The sequence below is a fragment of the Rhopalosiphum padi genome, chromosome 3 (assembly GCF_020882245.1).
Source record: "Rhopalosiphum padi isolate XX-2018 chromosome 3, ASM2088224v1, whole genome shotgun sequence".
Lineage (NCBI taxonomy): Eukaryota > Metazoa > Arthropoda > Insecta > Hemiptera > Aphididae > Rhopalosiphum > Rhopalosiphum padi.
This window is the reverse complement of record NC_083599.1, coordinates 71,455,597-71,475,029: the sequence shown is the minus strand read 5'-3', so window position 1 is coordinate 71,475,029 and position 19,433 is coordinate 71,455,597. Positions and strand designations below refer to the sequence as shown.

At 33.4% G+C, this 19,433-nt stretch overlaps 2 protein-coding genes across 2 annotated transcripts; both read right to left on the bottom strand.

The window, feature by feature from the left end:
- Nucleotides 1-3,352: 3,352 nt before the first annotated feature.
- LOC132927404 (uncharacterized) lies at nt 3,353-11,095 on the bottom strand. Its single transcript, XM_060991925.1, is given in 10 exon segments — nt 3,353-5,013; nt 5,194-5,305; nt 5,547-5,817; nt 8,796-8,867; nt 9,660-9,948; nt 10,139-10,246; nt 10,358-10,462; nt 10,569-10,638; nt 10,640-10,762; nt 10,845-11,095. Coding segments are annotated over 6 exon segments (558 nt in total). The 5' UTR covers nt 10,916-11,095; the 3' UTR covers nt 3,353-5,013; nt 5,194-5,305; nt 5,547-5,817; nt 8,796-8,867; nt 9,660-9,867.
- Nucleotides 11,096-13,592: 2,497 nt separating this feature from the next.
- Nucleotides 13,593-18,806, bottom strand: LOC132925574 (uncharacterized). Its single transcript, XM_060989962.1, has one exon. The coding sequence runs from the start codon at nt 18,804-18,806 to the stop codon at nt 13,593-13,595; it is 5,214 nt and encodes a 1,737-aa protein (XP_060845945.1).
- Nucleotides 18,807-19,433: the final 627 nt, after the last annotated feature.

Here is a 19,433-nt window from a genome sequence, read left to right as displayed (position 1 = left end):
TAAATTTCAGACATTAAGAAAAGTAAATGTTCTTTTTTACTATGTTGTGGCACTCTCCAGTTTTAAATAAAGGCTCTTTTCAGGGCAAACAAATACCTATGATTTTTAAAGTTTGGCATTACCAAGTTGAAAAATTCAAGTTACTTAATATTATTAAGTAACTATAACAATTTAGTTGCACATTCACAAAACATTTATAATATAGATACATATTAAACAGAGAGGGGATAATCATGATTAAGAATAGGAAAATATTACTCATATAATAATAGTACACTCGTTATTAATGAATAGTTATTATATTAGTTTTTTATTCATAATAAAATTCTGTCAGTAAATATGGAAATGATCCTTACTATGTCCAAATGAATACCAACTGCTTATCTATTTACTACTGATTGATTACCAACATACTAACTTTTAAATACTTCTGGACTGCATATTCATTACCTATAATTTTAACTAATGAACTTTCAAAATATAAAAAACATTATAACTAATTATAAGTTTTAATATAAATTATACTTGGAATTAAAAATGATTAATATATTAGTTTAACAATAATATATTGAATTAATAACATTGGTGATCCAAATTATTTAAATGTATAAATAGTTACAGCATATAGACAGTCTTGTTAAGAATACTTTTCAAATGCATTCAGAATACATATTTAAATACTTGGTATCATTTGTATTTAAATTACGTATCAAATACATTCTTTTAAAAGTATTCAAAATATTAAGCAAATACTTTTTTTTCAGTTAAATTGTATATTAAAATATTTATTTTTATTAATAACTAATATATAATTAACATTATTTGCAAATAGATAGGTATTTAAACTTATTTATAAATGTTCAAGTTAATAAATATAATACTTTAATAAGTACAAGATATTAGATAAATACACATACACAAGAATGTAACTAAAAAAAAATTTATGAATGATTCGAAATTTTTTAAATATTGGTAATTAGAATTTGGAGTAAAACAATAGAATAAAAAAAGTATTTAGTATTCTAATTTTTTTTTTTTTCGTATGGCGTATGTAGTTCGGGAGTAAGCCCGGCGCCTGATTGGCAGAATTTTTAATGGGGCACCCGTAGGTTTCTGCCATGCCCCGGGGTGGGGGGATGGCAGCACTTGTTCTCCGGACACCGTGACTTACCCGGAGAAAAATGCCGCCCAGTGGCCGAGGATCGAACCGGGTCCAGCTGCTCCGCAGCCGACGAATTAGACCGCTCGGCCACCCCGTCCCCTAGTATTCTAATATAAAAATACAAATAAAAAGTATTTTTAAGTATTTCAAAAATACATTGGTCAAAAAGTATTTTTAAGTATTTCAAAAATACATTGGTCAAAAAGTATTTTTAAGTATTTCAAAAATACATTGGTCAAAAAGTATTTAAATACTCGTATTTAAATATTTAAAAAGACTTCATAGACATCATAATTACAATTATAAATTAACATAATATAATATAATGAAATCTATAAACTTAAAATATTTATAAATTTGTTTTTACATTATATATATACATAATCAAGCATTAATAGCAATTAACTATTAAATTATTAATAAATTTAATTAAGAGGACGCATACCCACATGTGTTGTCTCTGTCTTACTAATATACATCATAACAAATTTACGTTCAGCAGAACACATTTGGTGATGTTAGCTTTAATATTAGAATAAATTTACTTATTATAAAATTTAAAAATAAGAATATTATCTAGACAATGACATATGATTTTATTGATATAATCATTTTAAAATTGGCATCCTCTTAATATTTAACAATTTTACTTGACAAATTAAACTTGCAATTAAAATTTTGATATTTTTTTTTAACAATAATATTCAATCAACAACATTGGAGATACAAATTAAGATTAGTAACTGACATAAATAGTACATATAATAATATAGTTATACTATATTAAAAAATAAAATTAATAATCAATGGTATAATAAAAATAATAGTAATAATAGTAAATTATACTTATTTTTTATTAGAACTAGTAACAATTACAAAATATATAATTTTAAGAAATCAATAAATTTAAATATACATATTATGTGTATACACTTAGCATACATTTACACTAAAAGTATAAATTAAATTAAATTGTAGGTTATAAATTATTTAATAACTATTTTGTTTATCTATAATAGGTATAAACATATTATTTTGTAATAACAAAAAAAAAGTTTTGTCAATAATTATTTGGTTAGATTTATCCTATGTAATTTTCTGCTTTGACACATTATTTAATTTCATTTATAGGCTTATCAATAGCATGTTCAAACCATGATATCTTTATTCATCATCCTGATGGATTAGTACTTCTTAGTTCTTAATATGTCTAAACAATATCTTCTATTTTAAATGGTTTGAGTAAATGTTTAAACAAACTAAAATCTGCAATAAAGTTAAACTAAATATTAAATAATACAATACATTGAATTAATTGAACAGTTAAATCATGTTTAATATAACTCATTCAGAGCCATAGCTACGTGGAGGATTTAGGGGGTTCAAACCCTCTTTAACAAAGTAAAAAATGTAACCATTTCTAGTATATTCTAAAATTTAAAATTTTTCAAACCATTTTTTTCTTTAACCTAATAAATACTTAATATAATATAGTACACATTTTATAGTATAGTGCTCCAGCTCAAGGTGTATATTGATGGTAGTATCTTTGATATCAGTCACAATTTTGTATTTACAGATCCACGAGCTACTTTTTAGTTAACGTTTTATACAATATTTAGCATGTGTAGTTATAATGCATTTAAATACTTAAAAAAAGCTTCTTATATAAATCACTAGTTAGTTTTTGGAGTCGATATTAATGTTAATGATAATAATAGTGTAATTGTTTCTCTTTCATCTGAATTAGCATCTATTGGTATTGACCAAAATCAATTAAGTATTTTTTATAAATTGGTTAAAATAATTTAATATTATACAGTATAATTATTAGTTATTATTCATTTAACAGTATTTTTAAATGAAAATTTGACATGCATTAGCTAATAAGTCAGTGACAATTCAAAGTTTAAGTGGAAAAAACCTCTTTATTTTATTTATCAATTGTTTTTGGGCATACTGCATACATATTGCATATTTTTGTCTAATGACTGATATTAGGAAAAAAAAGTCTCTGGTAAAATAGTACCCGGAAAAAAGTCTCCCATTCCATATATAAAAATATATAACATATAAAATTATAATAAGTTTGTTAAAAATAAAAAAAAATATCTTATAATATTAATTAAAAATATAAAAATGTATTTATTCAGTTATAAAAAATATCTTTATTATATTTTGACCCATTTGTTTTAAAAAATTAGAAATATCTGCAGATTTGTCTTTGTTTCATTTTATTTATAATGCAACTGGAGACTTTTTTTCGTCTACCTTAGTGATTATTCAGCTTACTATCTATGTAAACCCGAAACAACATTTTTATTGCATTTCTATTTTTTTTTTTAATAATAACTATAATAGTTTATTAGATTACTTTCTTAGTATACCAATGCTTTTTGCCTAATATCTAAACTTTTCTAAAGGTTATTGTCTTATTGATCCTCAAAATAATGATATTGGTTTGTTTATTAATGCTAATAGCGGTAGTTTGACTGAAGAGCAAAAGAACCTAGTAAGTTGTAAAATTCTTATCTATGGAACTGATCAACTGAACCCTCCCCATAGAAAATTCCTAGCTACGGCCCTAAACTCATTTACTGTTGAAGAAATTAATTTTAGTTTATTGAATCTACTGGTAAAAGATTATTTACCTAAACTTACATAATAGATTTAATAATTATATAATGTGGCACTGCGCCAAAAGAGGAGGGGGAAAGGTGGGGCTCTAGCCACGCCCCCTTCCCCTTGAAAAATCTGTACGATATAGTAAAGTCATAAAACATTATCAATTGAGGAATAAATTGAATTTATTATAAATCATAATAATTGAATTATTGAAGTTTGAACAAATAACATATTTTGTTTTTTTATTATGGATTAACCTACTGACTACTAGTATTGTCTAATAAGGAAAAAATTTACTACAATTTCAATAAAATATGTTTTGAAATTTGTAAAATAAGAAAAAAATCATTTATTTGTTTATTATTATTTTTATTGGGTACTAATTACTGGATGAAAATAAACAAATGTATGAATGTATGTATAAATAAATGTACAAATCATAGCATTAAAGTCGAGTCAAACAAATTCATCTGTTCATTACTAAACATAATTACTTTTATTTATATTTATGAAATGTAAGTAATAATCATAATCATTCATTCAAAAGGTATGTAATATTAAAGTAATAAAGAAATTATCATTTTTGTATATCATTATTAATATACTTGTTGAAGGTCTGTGATTAAACATTTTCTTACACAAGGTACATAAAAATATTTGACATTTTTAACTATTCAAAAGTTTGTACTATATAGCTAATAGCTATATTATAATATATGATACAAAAATATTTATATTTTATTTGAATAACGTCATTGACTGTTGAAAATACCTTAGCCCATGTAAAAAAAATATTTTCCCCACTCTGCCTCCTCCCCCCCTGGAAACAATTCTAGTGCCGTACTTACCAGCAAAGTTATAAATAAAGCTAATTTGTTTAAAAATAGTTATTTCATAGCATAATAAATTACTGAATGAATATCATTGTCAATTATCGATAATTCATTCATTTATAATATGAATATAATTTGTTTGTGTTATTAAATTAGAATACTTCTATTTTTACTAACCAACTGATTTTAAAATACTGTATTTTCCATAATAATTTTACCTATAAGTAGCAGGAAACATATAAATATTTGTACAGCTTGATGAGAATGTAGTAGATGTAAAACATTGATTAAATTTGTTATGCATTTCTTTCATGGGAGTCAGCATTTAGTTGATTCTTGGTTTTCATCTGGTAATAATTTTCAACCATAATCTTTACATCTTTTTTTTATGAACTGAAATAGTATTGCATTAATATATGTTGAATATTTATCATTAACTTGAATATTTTCTGTTATTAATAAAATATTTTAACAGAATAAATTACAAACAAAACAAAATATTGATTAATTAACATTAATAACAATATTTTATTGTGCGGGCAATAAAATAATTAAAAAATAAAAATAAATTACTCCAACTATGAAAAGAATATATGATGCTTTGTTAACTTCACTTATTTGAATGCTTCTTGACAAACCAAAGGTTAGAAATATTTCACTGTTTATATTACTGAAAAAATAGTGTCTGTAATAACACATATTGTTATTATAACAAATTATATTAAATTTAAATTATACTCTCATTATTTAAATTAATTACATACAAGAGTAAAATAATTTTAATAATAGAATAATTACCATATTATTCTATTAAATCAAAACTTTTCTGAAATACGTTAATACTATCATTATAGCTAAAATCATTTTGATCTAAAAAAATTTAAATATTTTTAATTTTATACTAGATAGATATTAGAAGATATTACCTAATTTTAACTTTTTTGATCCTGAAAAACTGTTAAAGCTGATTGATTTGGCTAAAAATATTAAGTAACAAATAATAGAATAATTTTAAAGTTTTAAATAATATATTAATATTTCGTAAAAAAAAAAGACTGACATAGTTGCAACTGAGAAGCTCATATGAAAGACTTATGGTTATTTTTGAATTCCATAAGTAATCATCAGTATCTGAGTTCACTTTAAAATCTATTTGTACTCTTCCTCTCTCCAATTTGTTTTATTTTCAAAAATTATCTGAAAAACAATTAAATAATTAATCCTCAATATGTTTATCATTTATATTTATTTATTATTGATGTTTATAATCAGGGCATTGTCAGTATTCATACAATGAAAGTTTAATAAAAAAAATACCTAAGAATATTATATGTACCATGTACATGAATATTTGTAATTATAATAAAAATAATAGTTCATAAAACATTTATAGCAGTTTTTCATTTTTTTCAGAATGGAGAAGAAAAAAAGTAAAATAATCACCATACAAATTGAACTAAGTATTTTTACTACAAATTAAATATTAACAATCCAAGGGAACATTAGTATCTAGAACTAATTTGGATAAGTTCTAAAGCTCTAAATCCAAAATGAAATAATTGATCTAGTTTAGTTTCAAAATCACTGTCCAGACCCGGCTCAAGGAGTAGACGACATAGGCCCATGCCTAGGACAGCATTTAACATTTTTGTATTCTAGATTTGTGTAGTATTTACATGTAAAGGGCAGCAAAACTCAAATTTGCATAGGTATGTTTAAATACTTGATCAGGGCCTGACTGTTAATAATTTTTTATTGGAAAAATGAATACTTCTTTCAACAGAGGTTCCATATTTAGAGCATTATAATACAGCTAGAATAACCAGAATGACCTTTTGTGTTAAAAATAAATTATTTTGCTGGAGTCTCTATCGATATTACTTTTAACATAAAATCATACTTAAGTTTTTCATAAATAATATCGTACAAATACTATCAGCTGGCTTGCTATGACCATAATATATCCCTATTATGTTCATATTACTGAAAGCTGAAGCCAAGTACTGACCCAAGTTTTTCCCACAGCTGACTTTGGAATAACTTGACAAGTAGAAAACCATCTAAAGTTAGTACTAGCTCAATCAATTGATCATGAGCACAATAATAATTAAAATGTTTTTTCAAAAAATATTCAATGCTTAACTGTAAACCATAATGTCAATATTCTCCTCTAACTACTTTTTTAATCATTATATTTTTCAGGGTGCCTACTGAGAATAGTTCTGGCATCACAAAACAAGTTTTATACTTGAATGGTTTTTTTTTTTTAATTTTCAATAATTTACGAAACGATGATGGGATACATTATTATTATCAGTCCAAAAAGCTAATTAATTTAATAATTTTATTCATTTATACATGGAATAATCAGTAGACCTTCGTTTTCAATAAAAATATTTGGTAAAGTTTCATTATTAGATACATTGCAACCATGATTAAAGATTGCAGCCGTAATTGCAACTGTAGTAACAATTATCAAAGCTAAAAATAAATATCAGAACTTGAATTAAACTAATGAGTTATTTAAATAAAGTACCTAAATGTATATTGCAATATAATTCAAAAGAACGATGAAGTGAGTCATTTGAATCAAATCTTTTATTAACATTACCATCAAATGCAACTCAATCATAGCGCACCAGGAGGCGGATTTGGTTAGGATTATTCATAAAATTTCATAAATTAGGTGGGAAATTTAAAATTATTATAATTACAGAACTATTATTTATTACTATAAATTTACAAACCATTAATTAGAGCAGAAATTGTCACTGGATACGGTGTAATCGAATTGCATTTGATGTGAAACGCACTACAAAAACATTGTGTTCAATAGGATTTAATTTTTTTTAATTAACTGAATACATTGATAATATTTAGAAAAGTTTAAATAATTTACTTATTTTGTCTATGTTTAAAATTTGACAAAGAAGCGAGTAAACAGTATATAGTTACCAACAGACAGCAACCACGAGGATAGTAGTGAAATACATACAGTGAGTGATATGTCATTGAATAATAACTTCGATTTACTTTCTTAATAATATAATAGTAATAATGCACAATGTACTTATTATTCGCGATATTGATAATCTGATGCTAGATACCAGTAGAGTAATAGATACACGTAATGATAATATTTTTTCAAACTATTAACGATTACTGGTAAACTAGGAATGATAATTAATAATTGCGATTGATAAAAAATATCTGTATTCAATTTATTTTAATAAATTTGATTTTTTAATGATGATAAGTAATAACTAATAAGTCACAACATTAAAAAACAAAAAACAATGCTATTAAATTACATTTAATTTGTGCATATTATTTCCTAAATTATTTATAATATAACATGTTTTGTCATTAGGTTTAGATACATAATTGATATGATGTACCTACACTAAAGTATGGTTTTATTTAAATTATTTATTAATGTATTAAAATCATAGACATATTAATATGTCTATGATTAAAATATAACAATTAATAATGTTAGAATAAATAAATTTGGTATTTGTAAAACAAGTGCATTTATGTTCTCTACACCGTTGATTAAATATATTATAATGTATATTTAATCAATGTCTACAGTAAAAAAATATTTTCAAGTAATATTCGAATTATCTATCACAAAGACACGAATTATAAAAAAATGATATCACCTGATATGCCAACAAAAAACTAAAGATATTATAGAGTAGGATTGTTATTATGTCCTCCGTGCGATCGAATGTTACCAAAAATAATTCCAGGTGATCCTGGCTCAACTTGTACATTATTATATATTCCAATTAGCCAGATTCAATGAGTGTAGAATACAATTGTAGTGCACTATTTAAACATACAATAAAACCGATAAATCCAGTTTTACGACTGGACTGTAAGACTGGTACATAAATTCCATCTTTATCTTGAACTTTTAAGCCTTTTATGTATTCGGTTAATTTTTGATTAAATAAGGTAATTTCTTGTATGTTTTCTCTGCAAAGTGCTTTTTTGTGTCCTATACAGTTGATGGATCTTGAGTTTAAAATATCGAATCCATGGTTAAACAACTCAATGAAAGTAATTGTAGCACCGGCATTACAAAATTCTTTAATTTTAAGTGTATCTTTACAAAACCTTAATGCATCAACCACAGATTGGCTTAGTAATTGCGTTGCTAGTTTCACCTTCATTTTCTGTTTCAAGTAAAATATGTGTTGCTTTCTTAATTTATCAGCAAGATGGCACCCTTCCTTCTCCTGCAAACGACATAAATTTTGAACATACTCAACGTTAATTATATTGTCTTCAAAATCTAAAAAACTTTCTTCTCACCAAATGCATTTCTAATTAATTTGATCATGTGAGCAGGATCAAAAAGCGTTACAATTTTTTCATTATTTATACAGCCAGAAGGAAAAGAAATATTTAAAGAATTAATATTAAAATTACAGCCTAAAAGCTGTGCTGCGGTTACATTACTTGAACATCCATCAAATGTTAAGCTTATAATCTTATACTAGTTGTATCCAGTTCATGTAAAGCGTGGCGGATAAGTCCTATTTTTTGTTCACTGTTCAGACTTTTAGCTAAGAAATAACCAACAGGCAATTTCCAATTTTCATTAACTGAAACTACTAAAAAAACTAAAACTTCTTTTGCTATTTCTAAACTATCATTATTTATTCCTGTTCCCATGTCTACTCTACTATAATAATTACTTCCATCATATTCCAGATGTTGGCGAATAGCCATTTCATCTATCATCAAAGCACCAAAAATTATATAAGGCGAATTTTTTACTTTAAGTGATAAAACTTTAAGCGATTCTTCTGTAAATCCTGGCTCTGCATTCACATGCCTGTACCATTTACTAAGCGTGCGCACATGAGGCAGGATTGTATTAAATTCTTTGCGTACATATGCATAAGCTTTAGCAGAAAAAAAATGAAGTGACAAAGCAAACTGTCTAACAGTTGGACTATATTTTTTCTTAATATTTTTCCCTAAACTTTTTTTATTCCAGTTGGTAATAAGGTCTCAATGCTTACCAAATGACTCAAATATTGAAAAACTCGTATCTTCATCATTGAAATTTTGATTTTTAAGTTCCATAATAATCAATTCCATTGAAGCAGTTCTCTGTTTTTGCCGTCTTATGGTTTGTTTGAGACTTTTTAACTGCTTGTTTTTTATTTTAACTTGTGCTGATAGTGTTTGAATACCACGCTTTAAGAACAGCCGGCGTGGTGTATCGTCTTAATTCACTTTACTAGAAACTATTAATGGAGATTCATCCAAAAGTGAACCACCTTCCATTGCATCACTGCTACAAGACAACTGAAAAATACATACAAGTTATTTTTAAATAATATAAATATACTTTTCTCTAAAAATATTGTAGGTTGGTACTTGGTAATTAATTTATGTCAAAACCTCATAAAAAATTCATTATTGAAATTATTTTCAATTTTCATGTTTTAAAAAATAATAATTCGGTATTTATTTGAACATATTTTATTAATATTACCGAGACTTTGTTGTTGGAAAAGGGCTCAGAACAAATACTTGATGCTGTGTTTAAAATTGATTCATCCAAAAGTGGCACTCCTTCTATTGCATTACTGCTACAAGGCAACTTAAAAATACATACAAGTTATGCTGAAGCTACAATAAATGATAATTTTAAATACTATTATTAATCTATAGTATTTTAGATTTATCCTTAATGTATCCTTAAGGTACTAACTTTAACTAATTTTCGATCACATTTTAAAATGTTAGAAGAACTATTTGGTTTTGCTTCATAAGTCATAGAACATTTTGTTAAAGTTTCATCACACATTTTTTTGGTCTATAACAATATAATGATAATTCAATAATTGCAATAAAATATTCATGTTATTGAAAATTTAATAATTTTAATCAATTAAGTATATTACTCCAAACGATTTACTTACGCCTTTTATTCGATTTACAATTATTGATGGATAACTATGCTTATTTAATAGTTTTTTGCTTTTGTCCAAAAAAACACGACTGTTCAAAATAGAGGGAACAAATTACACTAGTCCTTAACACATTTTCAGGACTCACAGCATTTTCTAATAAGAAGTTATTCCATTTTTCTCGAACACTTTCTTTAGATGGAAACCTATAATTAAACAAATGTATATTTACTTAGTATCACTTTACAAATACATTTTTAAATTCAAGATTAATTTTCTTAATCGTACTTATGAAAAGTTATATTCGCTGATTTTGAACTTTTACTATCTGATCTTCCACAAGTTATACAGCTTGGCATGTTTAGTATATTATAATAATATAATAGAAAAAAAAAACACTTACAAATTCACAATAACTGTACTAAACTTAAAACTGCAAACATAAGACAACGTTAAATTTGTAGGCAGTATTCAATACTTCAAATAAAAATTCAAATCAAAAAAAAAATATAATGAATTCATAATTTTATCATTGAGAACATTTTATTATCTCAGTATAGATTACTATGACAATCGTATCAAATATATTACAATAATTTTTTTTTGTGAAGTTTTAACCTGTAAAATAGAATCCACTTTTGCTTCAATATACAGATGGAACGGCCTCTCTATATTACTCTATGCCGTATACAACAAGCTATTTTGTACGTAACATCTTGTCATTGAGTTCCCTCCAAATTGTATTTATGTGATAAGTTGTGTTATCAAACATACAGAAAACTAATGTTCTTATTTTCTTGATAATATTTATTATTTTTCATAAATATTACAATCATAGACTTATAGAAAGTATAAGACAAGTTTAGGTCTATGGTTACAATATAGACAGATTGCATTAAATGAATTATTAAAACGTATAAGAGATGCATAATTATAATATCCTGTATATAGCGTAGATTAAAAATTATGTTTAAATTTAATCAAGTTGATTTTACTTTATTGTGTTTATAAACTGAAATAATGAAATATATTTAAGTTTGTGATTTATTTGCTTACATTTTGCTTACTTTCTCTCACAAAATATTTAGTGCAGTTATATTTTTTATATACTAAAATATAAATATATTTTATTTAAAGAGATTTCTTTATAATTGAAGAATTAGATAAAATATTGGGCATTTTTTGAAAATTCAAATATGATAATATGATATAGGTATATTCTTAAAAGTGTACAAATCAATTTAACCTACGCTTCTATCACTTAAAACAGCTAAGTATTAGTAAGTTGTAAGTACAGAATAGTCATAGATACCAGGTATGTTACATTTCCTTTTTGCATTAGACTGCAATTAACAAAATAAAATGTTATTTGTCTTGATTTTTTATATCTATTGATATTCAATATAATAAAATAAGCAAAATTTGATAATGTCATATACAAGGAGTGATAGCATAATAGAAGGAGGCATCTGTTGACACTACTTCAAATATAATTATAAATATAAATAAAAAATAAAATTTTGGAGCAGAGATTAAAGGTGATGTGTTTATTTGTTCTAATTAATTTTTTTCTCTTCATAATTTTAACCAATTTCAGTGTTCTAATAAGTGGTCTTAGAGGTTTTATGTCGCTATGCATTTATCTAAGTTGGAAAAAATTACTTAAGTAGCTAGACAAGTGTTGGTAGTATGAGAAATATTGTTGACGCCGTGTCCGATCCTACTTTTGGAAATTCGCGGTTATCGGACACGACTCGCAATGTGTTAGAAACGAAGAAGGTGACCCGGTATATGTATAAATATAACAAGAATATAACAATGTCGTAAATTGACACAAATAAATATAATATTAGGTCAACACGGGGCCCCAAAATAATTACAATAATAGCATATAAATAATAATAATAAATAACATCAAAATATGAATTTTACAATAAATGACCTGATTCAGGTGGCGGCGCGATCCCACGATCCAAGCTGGCAATCTTCACTGGTCTAAACGTGGTTTTTCCTTTTTTGGTGTCACTGGACAACCAACCGTGCACACACGTACACCGTGTAGAGCTGAAGCAATAATCAAATAAGTCGACGACCGTAACTTTACGACGCAAACTTGCGGATAATAATAATAAGAAAAAGGCACATGGTTTTGTATCACCGTATAACAAATCGGACACAAAAGCCGGCGCGAATAATATTCACGGACAACGCGTTGACCGCACACGCGGTTTTGGCCGCACAACCCGGCACGAGGCGGCGAGCGGACGCAGCGGTGCGTCAGGCTCAACCGAGATTTCGTGTTCGGCGCACACGAACAAAAAAAACGGGCACAAGCCGGCACGGAACGGAACGATCCGACCGTTGGTAAAAGACAGCGACGGCCGGGCCCCGGACAACCGGTGGCCAGCGAAGCCGGTCGCTAAAAGTTCGCGCAAGCGCACCTCTGCGTCGGACGTCCGCGGGACGACAAACACACGTGTCAAACGGACACACCGTCTGCACCAGGCGCGGAAAGGCTCAAGCTCGAACATCCTCCCCCTATGGGAGGCCTTGCCTCACATATCGTGGAATAACAGTAGCCGAGAATGCAGGAACCGTGGTGTACGCCTCAATATGGAATCCGATCTTCGTGACGGCGGTTATAGTTGATAAAAAAACTTCATCACATAAGGTGAACATATAGTTTATAATAATGAACATAAAACAAAGAGAAAATACATATACTATGAAATATAAAACAAAATATTAAAGTAACAATATGTGTACATATCTATATAATGAATAGGAAAGAATACAAAATATAATATAAATAAAAATAATTAATAATAATGAAAAAAAAAAACAAAATGGCTTTTTTTTTTATATATTGACCAATGGGTCATTGAGCACCCGCCCAACACTAAGCGATTGACAACATCTTTGGTAATCGCGCATAGCATAAAAAATTAAACGGTCGGGCCGAAGCAATGTGCTGGAATGTCGGCACGCATGGTACCCACCAAGCCCCAACCTGTACTCTACGCGACAAAACGAACATTACTTGGTGGGTAACAGCACGAGTTTGACCACTGGTCGTATGACGCTACCTGCTCGGGTTAATACTCGAGCGACACGGACATGACCATCGGTACCGGGAAACAACTCTACTATACGGCCGAGTCGCCACATCAACGGCGGATTTTGGTTGTCTACTACTACGACCATATCGTCTACTTTGACGTTGGGGACACCCTTGGTCCATTTGGACCTCTCCTGTAGCGTAGTCAGATACTCAGAGGACCAACGGCGCCAAAAGGATTGATGGCACTGATCCATCAACTTCCACCGATCGGTTAAACTACGGGTGGACTCTGGACCCGATCTAGGCGGTACGGTGAGAAGCGGTTGACCTATTAAAAAATGACTAGGTGTCAAACACTCGAGGTCATGCGGGTCCGTCGAGGCGGGCGTGAGCGGACGCGAGTTTAGAACGGCCTCTACGCGCGCTAATATAGTCGTAAACTCTTCGTACGTGAAGATATGTGTCCCTATGACTCGTATTAAAAGTCGTTTCGTCGATCGCACCGCCGCTTCCCATAAGCCTCCGAAGTGGGGGGCGCTAGGCGGATTGAAGTGCCATTCGCAGATAGCACGCGAATTGGCAATAGCGGCCCGGCCTTCCGGGCTGTGGATAAGCGCGCGTAATTTCTTATCAGCCCCGACGAAATTAGTGCCGCAGTCCGAAAACACATCGCTCGGTAGACCTCGACGGGCAATAAAGCGATCGAACGCGGCTAGGAAGGCATCGGTCGACAGATCGGTTACAACTTCGAGGTGGACAGCTTTCGTAATAAAACAAATGAAGACCGCTATATAAATTTTGAAAACGCGTGATTTGCGCAGTCTGGTCTCACGCATTTGTAAGGGGCCCGCATAATCGACGCCGACACGGTCGAAGGCTCGTCGCTGTTGGACGCGAGTGTCGGGCAAATCCGCCATTAACGGTTGAACACGTTTGGCATCAAACCTTACACATATAGAACAGTTAGTAATGACACGATGCAACACCGATCGAAGCGAGACAATCCAAAATCGACGTGAAATAAGCGCAGTAAGAACTCGCGGGCCGGCGTGACACGTCACCCGGTGCCAACGGTGGCACAATAAATAAGCGTAATGCGAATGCTTAGCTAACAAAACCGGATGCTTACAATCATAAGCTAATAAAGAATGCCGCAGTCGTCCGCCAACGCGAATCACGCCTACCGGATCGATAAAGGGCGCTAAACGGGCAAGTGGCTTCGACGAGACATGCTTACCCGTCGACAATTCGCGTAACAGAACGGCGAAATGTACGCGCTGGGACTCAGCCTCTAATATGCGAGCGGCGCTATCTATTTCTGACTTTTGCAAATATGCGGGCGCATTGTGGTCCGGTTGTCGACGTACTCGACGAATACCGGCGGCAATAAACCGGCGCATATACGCTACTACTCGTAACATGCGGTCGTAATTAGAAAAACGATTAAACCATTCGACTTCAATTTCGTCAACACAGGCGGCGCAGGACGCTGGACGAAGTTCGGGCAGGTCACACAACGGTAACGGCGAATGAGCATCGTCCCCTTCCGACGGATCGCCATACGCTAAATGTGGACCGTGCCAATACAATTCGTGCTGCGCTAGGGCAGCCGGCATTATGCCACGCGACGCGCAGTCGGCGGGGTTATTGACCGAGTCAACATGCCGCCATCGACAATCCGGCAGTAAAGTGCGAATTTGGTGCACTCGATTCGACACATAAATTTTAAAAGCTTCGTGCGGGGCACCTAACCATGATAATACTATCGTAGAATCTGACCACGCATTTATGCCGACAATATTTAATTGCGGGGCCAAAATGTCGCGAACGCGACTTAACCATCGAGCCAATAACAACGCGGCATTTAATTCTAGTCGGGGAATGGTTAATGATTTTACCGGCGCTAATTTTGTTTTCGTACCAATTAAACATACGGACGCGTTAACATCGACGTCAACCATGCGCACGTACACGACCGCCGCGTAGCCGAGTTGCGAGGCGTCACAAAAACCTAGTAAATAGCATGGTGCTCCGTGGCTCGATTTCAAATAACGCGGAACCCTAATATTTAATAACGACGGTAAGTCGGAGACGAACGCGACCCATTCGTCGTGAATCTTGTTTGGTAAGGGCTCATCCCAAGTCATGCCAAGTTTCCAGGTCCGCTGCATAATAGATTTAGCTAAAAATACCGCGGGAGCGAACACACCTAGCGGGTCGAATATACGCGCTACTAAAGAAAGAATGCCGCGTTTGGTGCATACGGGTGCTGCAGAATCGAGACTTAGTGCGCAACAAAAATAGTCCCCATCGGGATGCCATTGTAAGCCGAGCACCTTAGTACCGTAGCCGTCGACCGATTCGAACGGCATAGGCGCACACACACGATCTGTGGCTGGCACCGCGTCTAAAACGCATGACGTATTTGACGCCCACTTTTTCAGCTCTAATCCCGCTTTGTGCATAACAGAGATTAAATCGGACTGTAATTTTAATACGTTCGAAATCGTATCTGCTCCGTCGCAGATGTCATCGACATAGGTCTGACGCGTTAGCGCGTTACGCACAAACTCGAAATTATCGCAATCATCGGATGCGATAGTTTGTAGCACGCGTAGAGCAAGATAAGGCGCGCAATTAACGCCGTACGTAACGGTATTTAACTCGTATTCTACAAGTTCGTCGTGTGGCGACGGTCGCCATAAAATATGTTGGAATTGACGATATTCCGGCAAAATTAATATTTGTCTATACATTTTGCAGATGTCGGTCGTAAAAACGTACTTGGGGACTCGAAATCTTGTCAAAATGTCGACTATGTCCTGTTGTAATTTAGGACCGGTAAACAAGCAATTATTCAATGACGGTCCGCGACTACTCTGCGCGGAAGCGTCGAATACGACGCGTATTTTATTTTCGTCGATCGCCGGACGATACACCGCGTGATGCGGAATAAAATAACGTCCCGGGGACGTCGCGACGGACATATGACCTAGCGAAATGTATTCCGACATGAACTGGACATATAATGCTTTTAATTGAGGGCTCGTAACCAATTTACGTTCAAGCGCGTCAAAACGTCGCACCGCGAGTTCGCGGGACCCGTTAAAAGTATCAGCTGACGGCGGCGCACGAAAAGGCAACGGTACCGAAAAACGGCCGCACGGCAAACGTACAGTCTGTTCACAAAATAACTTTTCACAACGCCCCTCGTCGGTAAACGTCGCGGGAGCAGCCTCTGGCTCCTCAACTTGCCAAAACCGTTCCATTAACCCTTCAATGGAAACAGTCATAGCGACCGGCATCGATTGATACGGGTGAGCCTCTCGGTCGGACACTGGACCAATTAAGATCCAACCAAAGACCGAACTAAACGCCGTTGGTAACGCTTTGTCCACCGAAAATTTCCGACCGTCCATTATTGACGCGTATACATCGCCGCCTAATAATACATCAATAGGTGAAGTGATATCGAATGACGGGTCGGCGAGCGCGAGATTAGAGTACCTATCTTTAACGCTCGAGTGTAACGTTGTTCGAGGCAAATCACCCGTTATGGCGGGCAATACCCACGCATTTATGGAAAGCACAGGTTCGGACGCAAACCGCGGCTGTACGTTACACTCAACGCGACCTTGGACATTTACTACAGGAACTCCGGATAAACCGCTTATCGGGGCTGTCCAACGGGAGCGCTTAAGGCCTAATCGATCGGCACACGCACTCGTAACGGCGCTTATCTGCGACGCGCAATCTATCAATGCGCGCATTGTTTGCCACGAACCGGAACGATCGCGCATATGCACTAGCGCGGTACCTAAAATTACAGACGACTCCTGGTGTGGAGGGGGACGCGGCACGGACGCGCATAACGACGCTTCGGCAGCCGGTGGCTCGTTTCGAACATCGCGATCTCTACTGGACGATTTATTATGATGAAGAAGCGAGTGGTGTTTGCGCGTGCAGTTCTGACAACTTGATTTAGCATTACACTTGGGAGCCCAGTGCTCGTCACTAAAACAATTAAAACATAATTTTTTATCGCGCGTCCACCGAGCACGCTCGTCGGGGCCCCAATTCTTGAACCGCGAACACGATGTTAGAGCGTGCGAACCCGCACAACATAGACACGTATTATTAGATTTGGAGGTGACTAAAGACGTCAACCGAGGCTTCCCTGAGTAATCTCCCCCCTTTCGGAACTGACCAGTCGACTTTGACGGCGCATTACTCGCACTATTTTTGTGGGATTCGCCCACGACTTCGAGAATGGCCACCCGGGATCGGAGAAAGGCTAATAATTGTCCTATCGACGGGTAATCTACTGAACTGTTCGCCTCAAATAACTTGCGGGTAGAAACAGGTAGACATCGAAACGCTATAGAAAATAAAATAAAAGACCCAACGTCTGGTATTTTTAGCGCGTCTAACAATGAGATGGATTCACTACACGTTCCTACAAATGCGTTCAAGTCGTTAAGCGACTCTTGTGTCATGGTCGACGATTGCAATAGCTTGTCGACGAGTGACGTTGCAACCAAACGCGGTCGATTGAACTTATCGGACAAGGTGTTCATTACTAACTCGTAATTGTCCGCCGACACCGGTATGCCTCGAACAGCATCGGCTGCGGCGCCTTTTAAGCAACCTATTAAATAATACATTTTATCGATGTTCGATAAATTGTGTCGCGTATCGACAAGCGCGGAAAATCTGTCGCGAAAATTGGGCCACGATCGGTAATCACCCTCGAACGTGGGTAGAGGTATATCAGGTAAGCGGGAAAGTGACTTAACCGGATCCTCGCGCGGTTTCTGAACACTTGATGTCCCATTTCGGAGATACGACAAGTCGACGGCGTCGACACCTGTCGGGATTAACCGCTGGGCGATATTTTTAGCCGCGTGAATTAGTTGGCGTACCTCCGCTGTCAGCTCGGGTGAATAGTCGGTGAGCTTATCGGACGCCGATAAAAGATCTAATACGGAATCGTCATCTGTCCTAAATTGAAACCATAGCGCGTCTAAATCCGCCGCGTTTAACGCAAACTCTGAGGCTAGATCAGGCTCCGATTGTACGCGCAACGCCATAGCATGTATAGCTCGAATCTGCGATATAATGGTAGTACGCTTTACTTTAGCACGCGCGAGCAGGCGCGAAATACGCTCAATTTCTTTCTCGTCAGCCATTACGAGCAAAATGTAATATAACCTAAATATACAAATATAATATATGACACAAATACAAAGAAAAATAAACTATGTCGCCTATACGCACCGTAGGAAACACTATGTAGATACCAGCCCACCAAAAAAACCAACACACCGCTACCGAACCCCCCACAGAAGTCGGAAACCACGCTCTGCTACCAAAAATGTTGACGCCGTGTCCGATCCTACTTTTGGAAATTCGCGGTTATCGGACACGACTCGCAATGTGTTAGAAACGAAGAAGGTGACCCGGTATATGTATAAATATAACAAGAATATAACAATGTCGTAAATTGACACAAATAAATATAATATTAGGTCAACACGGGGCCCCAAAATAATTACAATAATAGCATATAAATAATAATAATAAATAACATCAAAATATGAATTTTACAATAAATGACCTGATTCAGGTGGCGGCGCGATCCCACGATCCAAGCTGGCAATCTTCACTGGTCTAAACGTGGTTTTTCCTTTTTTGGTGTCACTGGACAACCAACCGTGCACACACGTACACCGTGTAGAGCTGAAGCAATAATCAAATAAGTCGACGACCGTAACTTTACGACGCAAACTTGCGGATAATAATAATAAGAAAAAGGC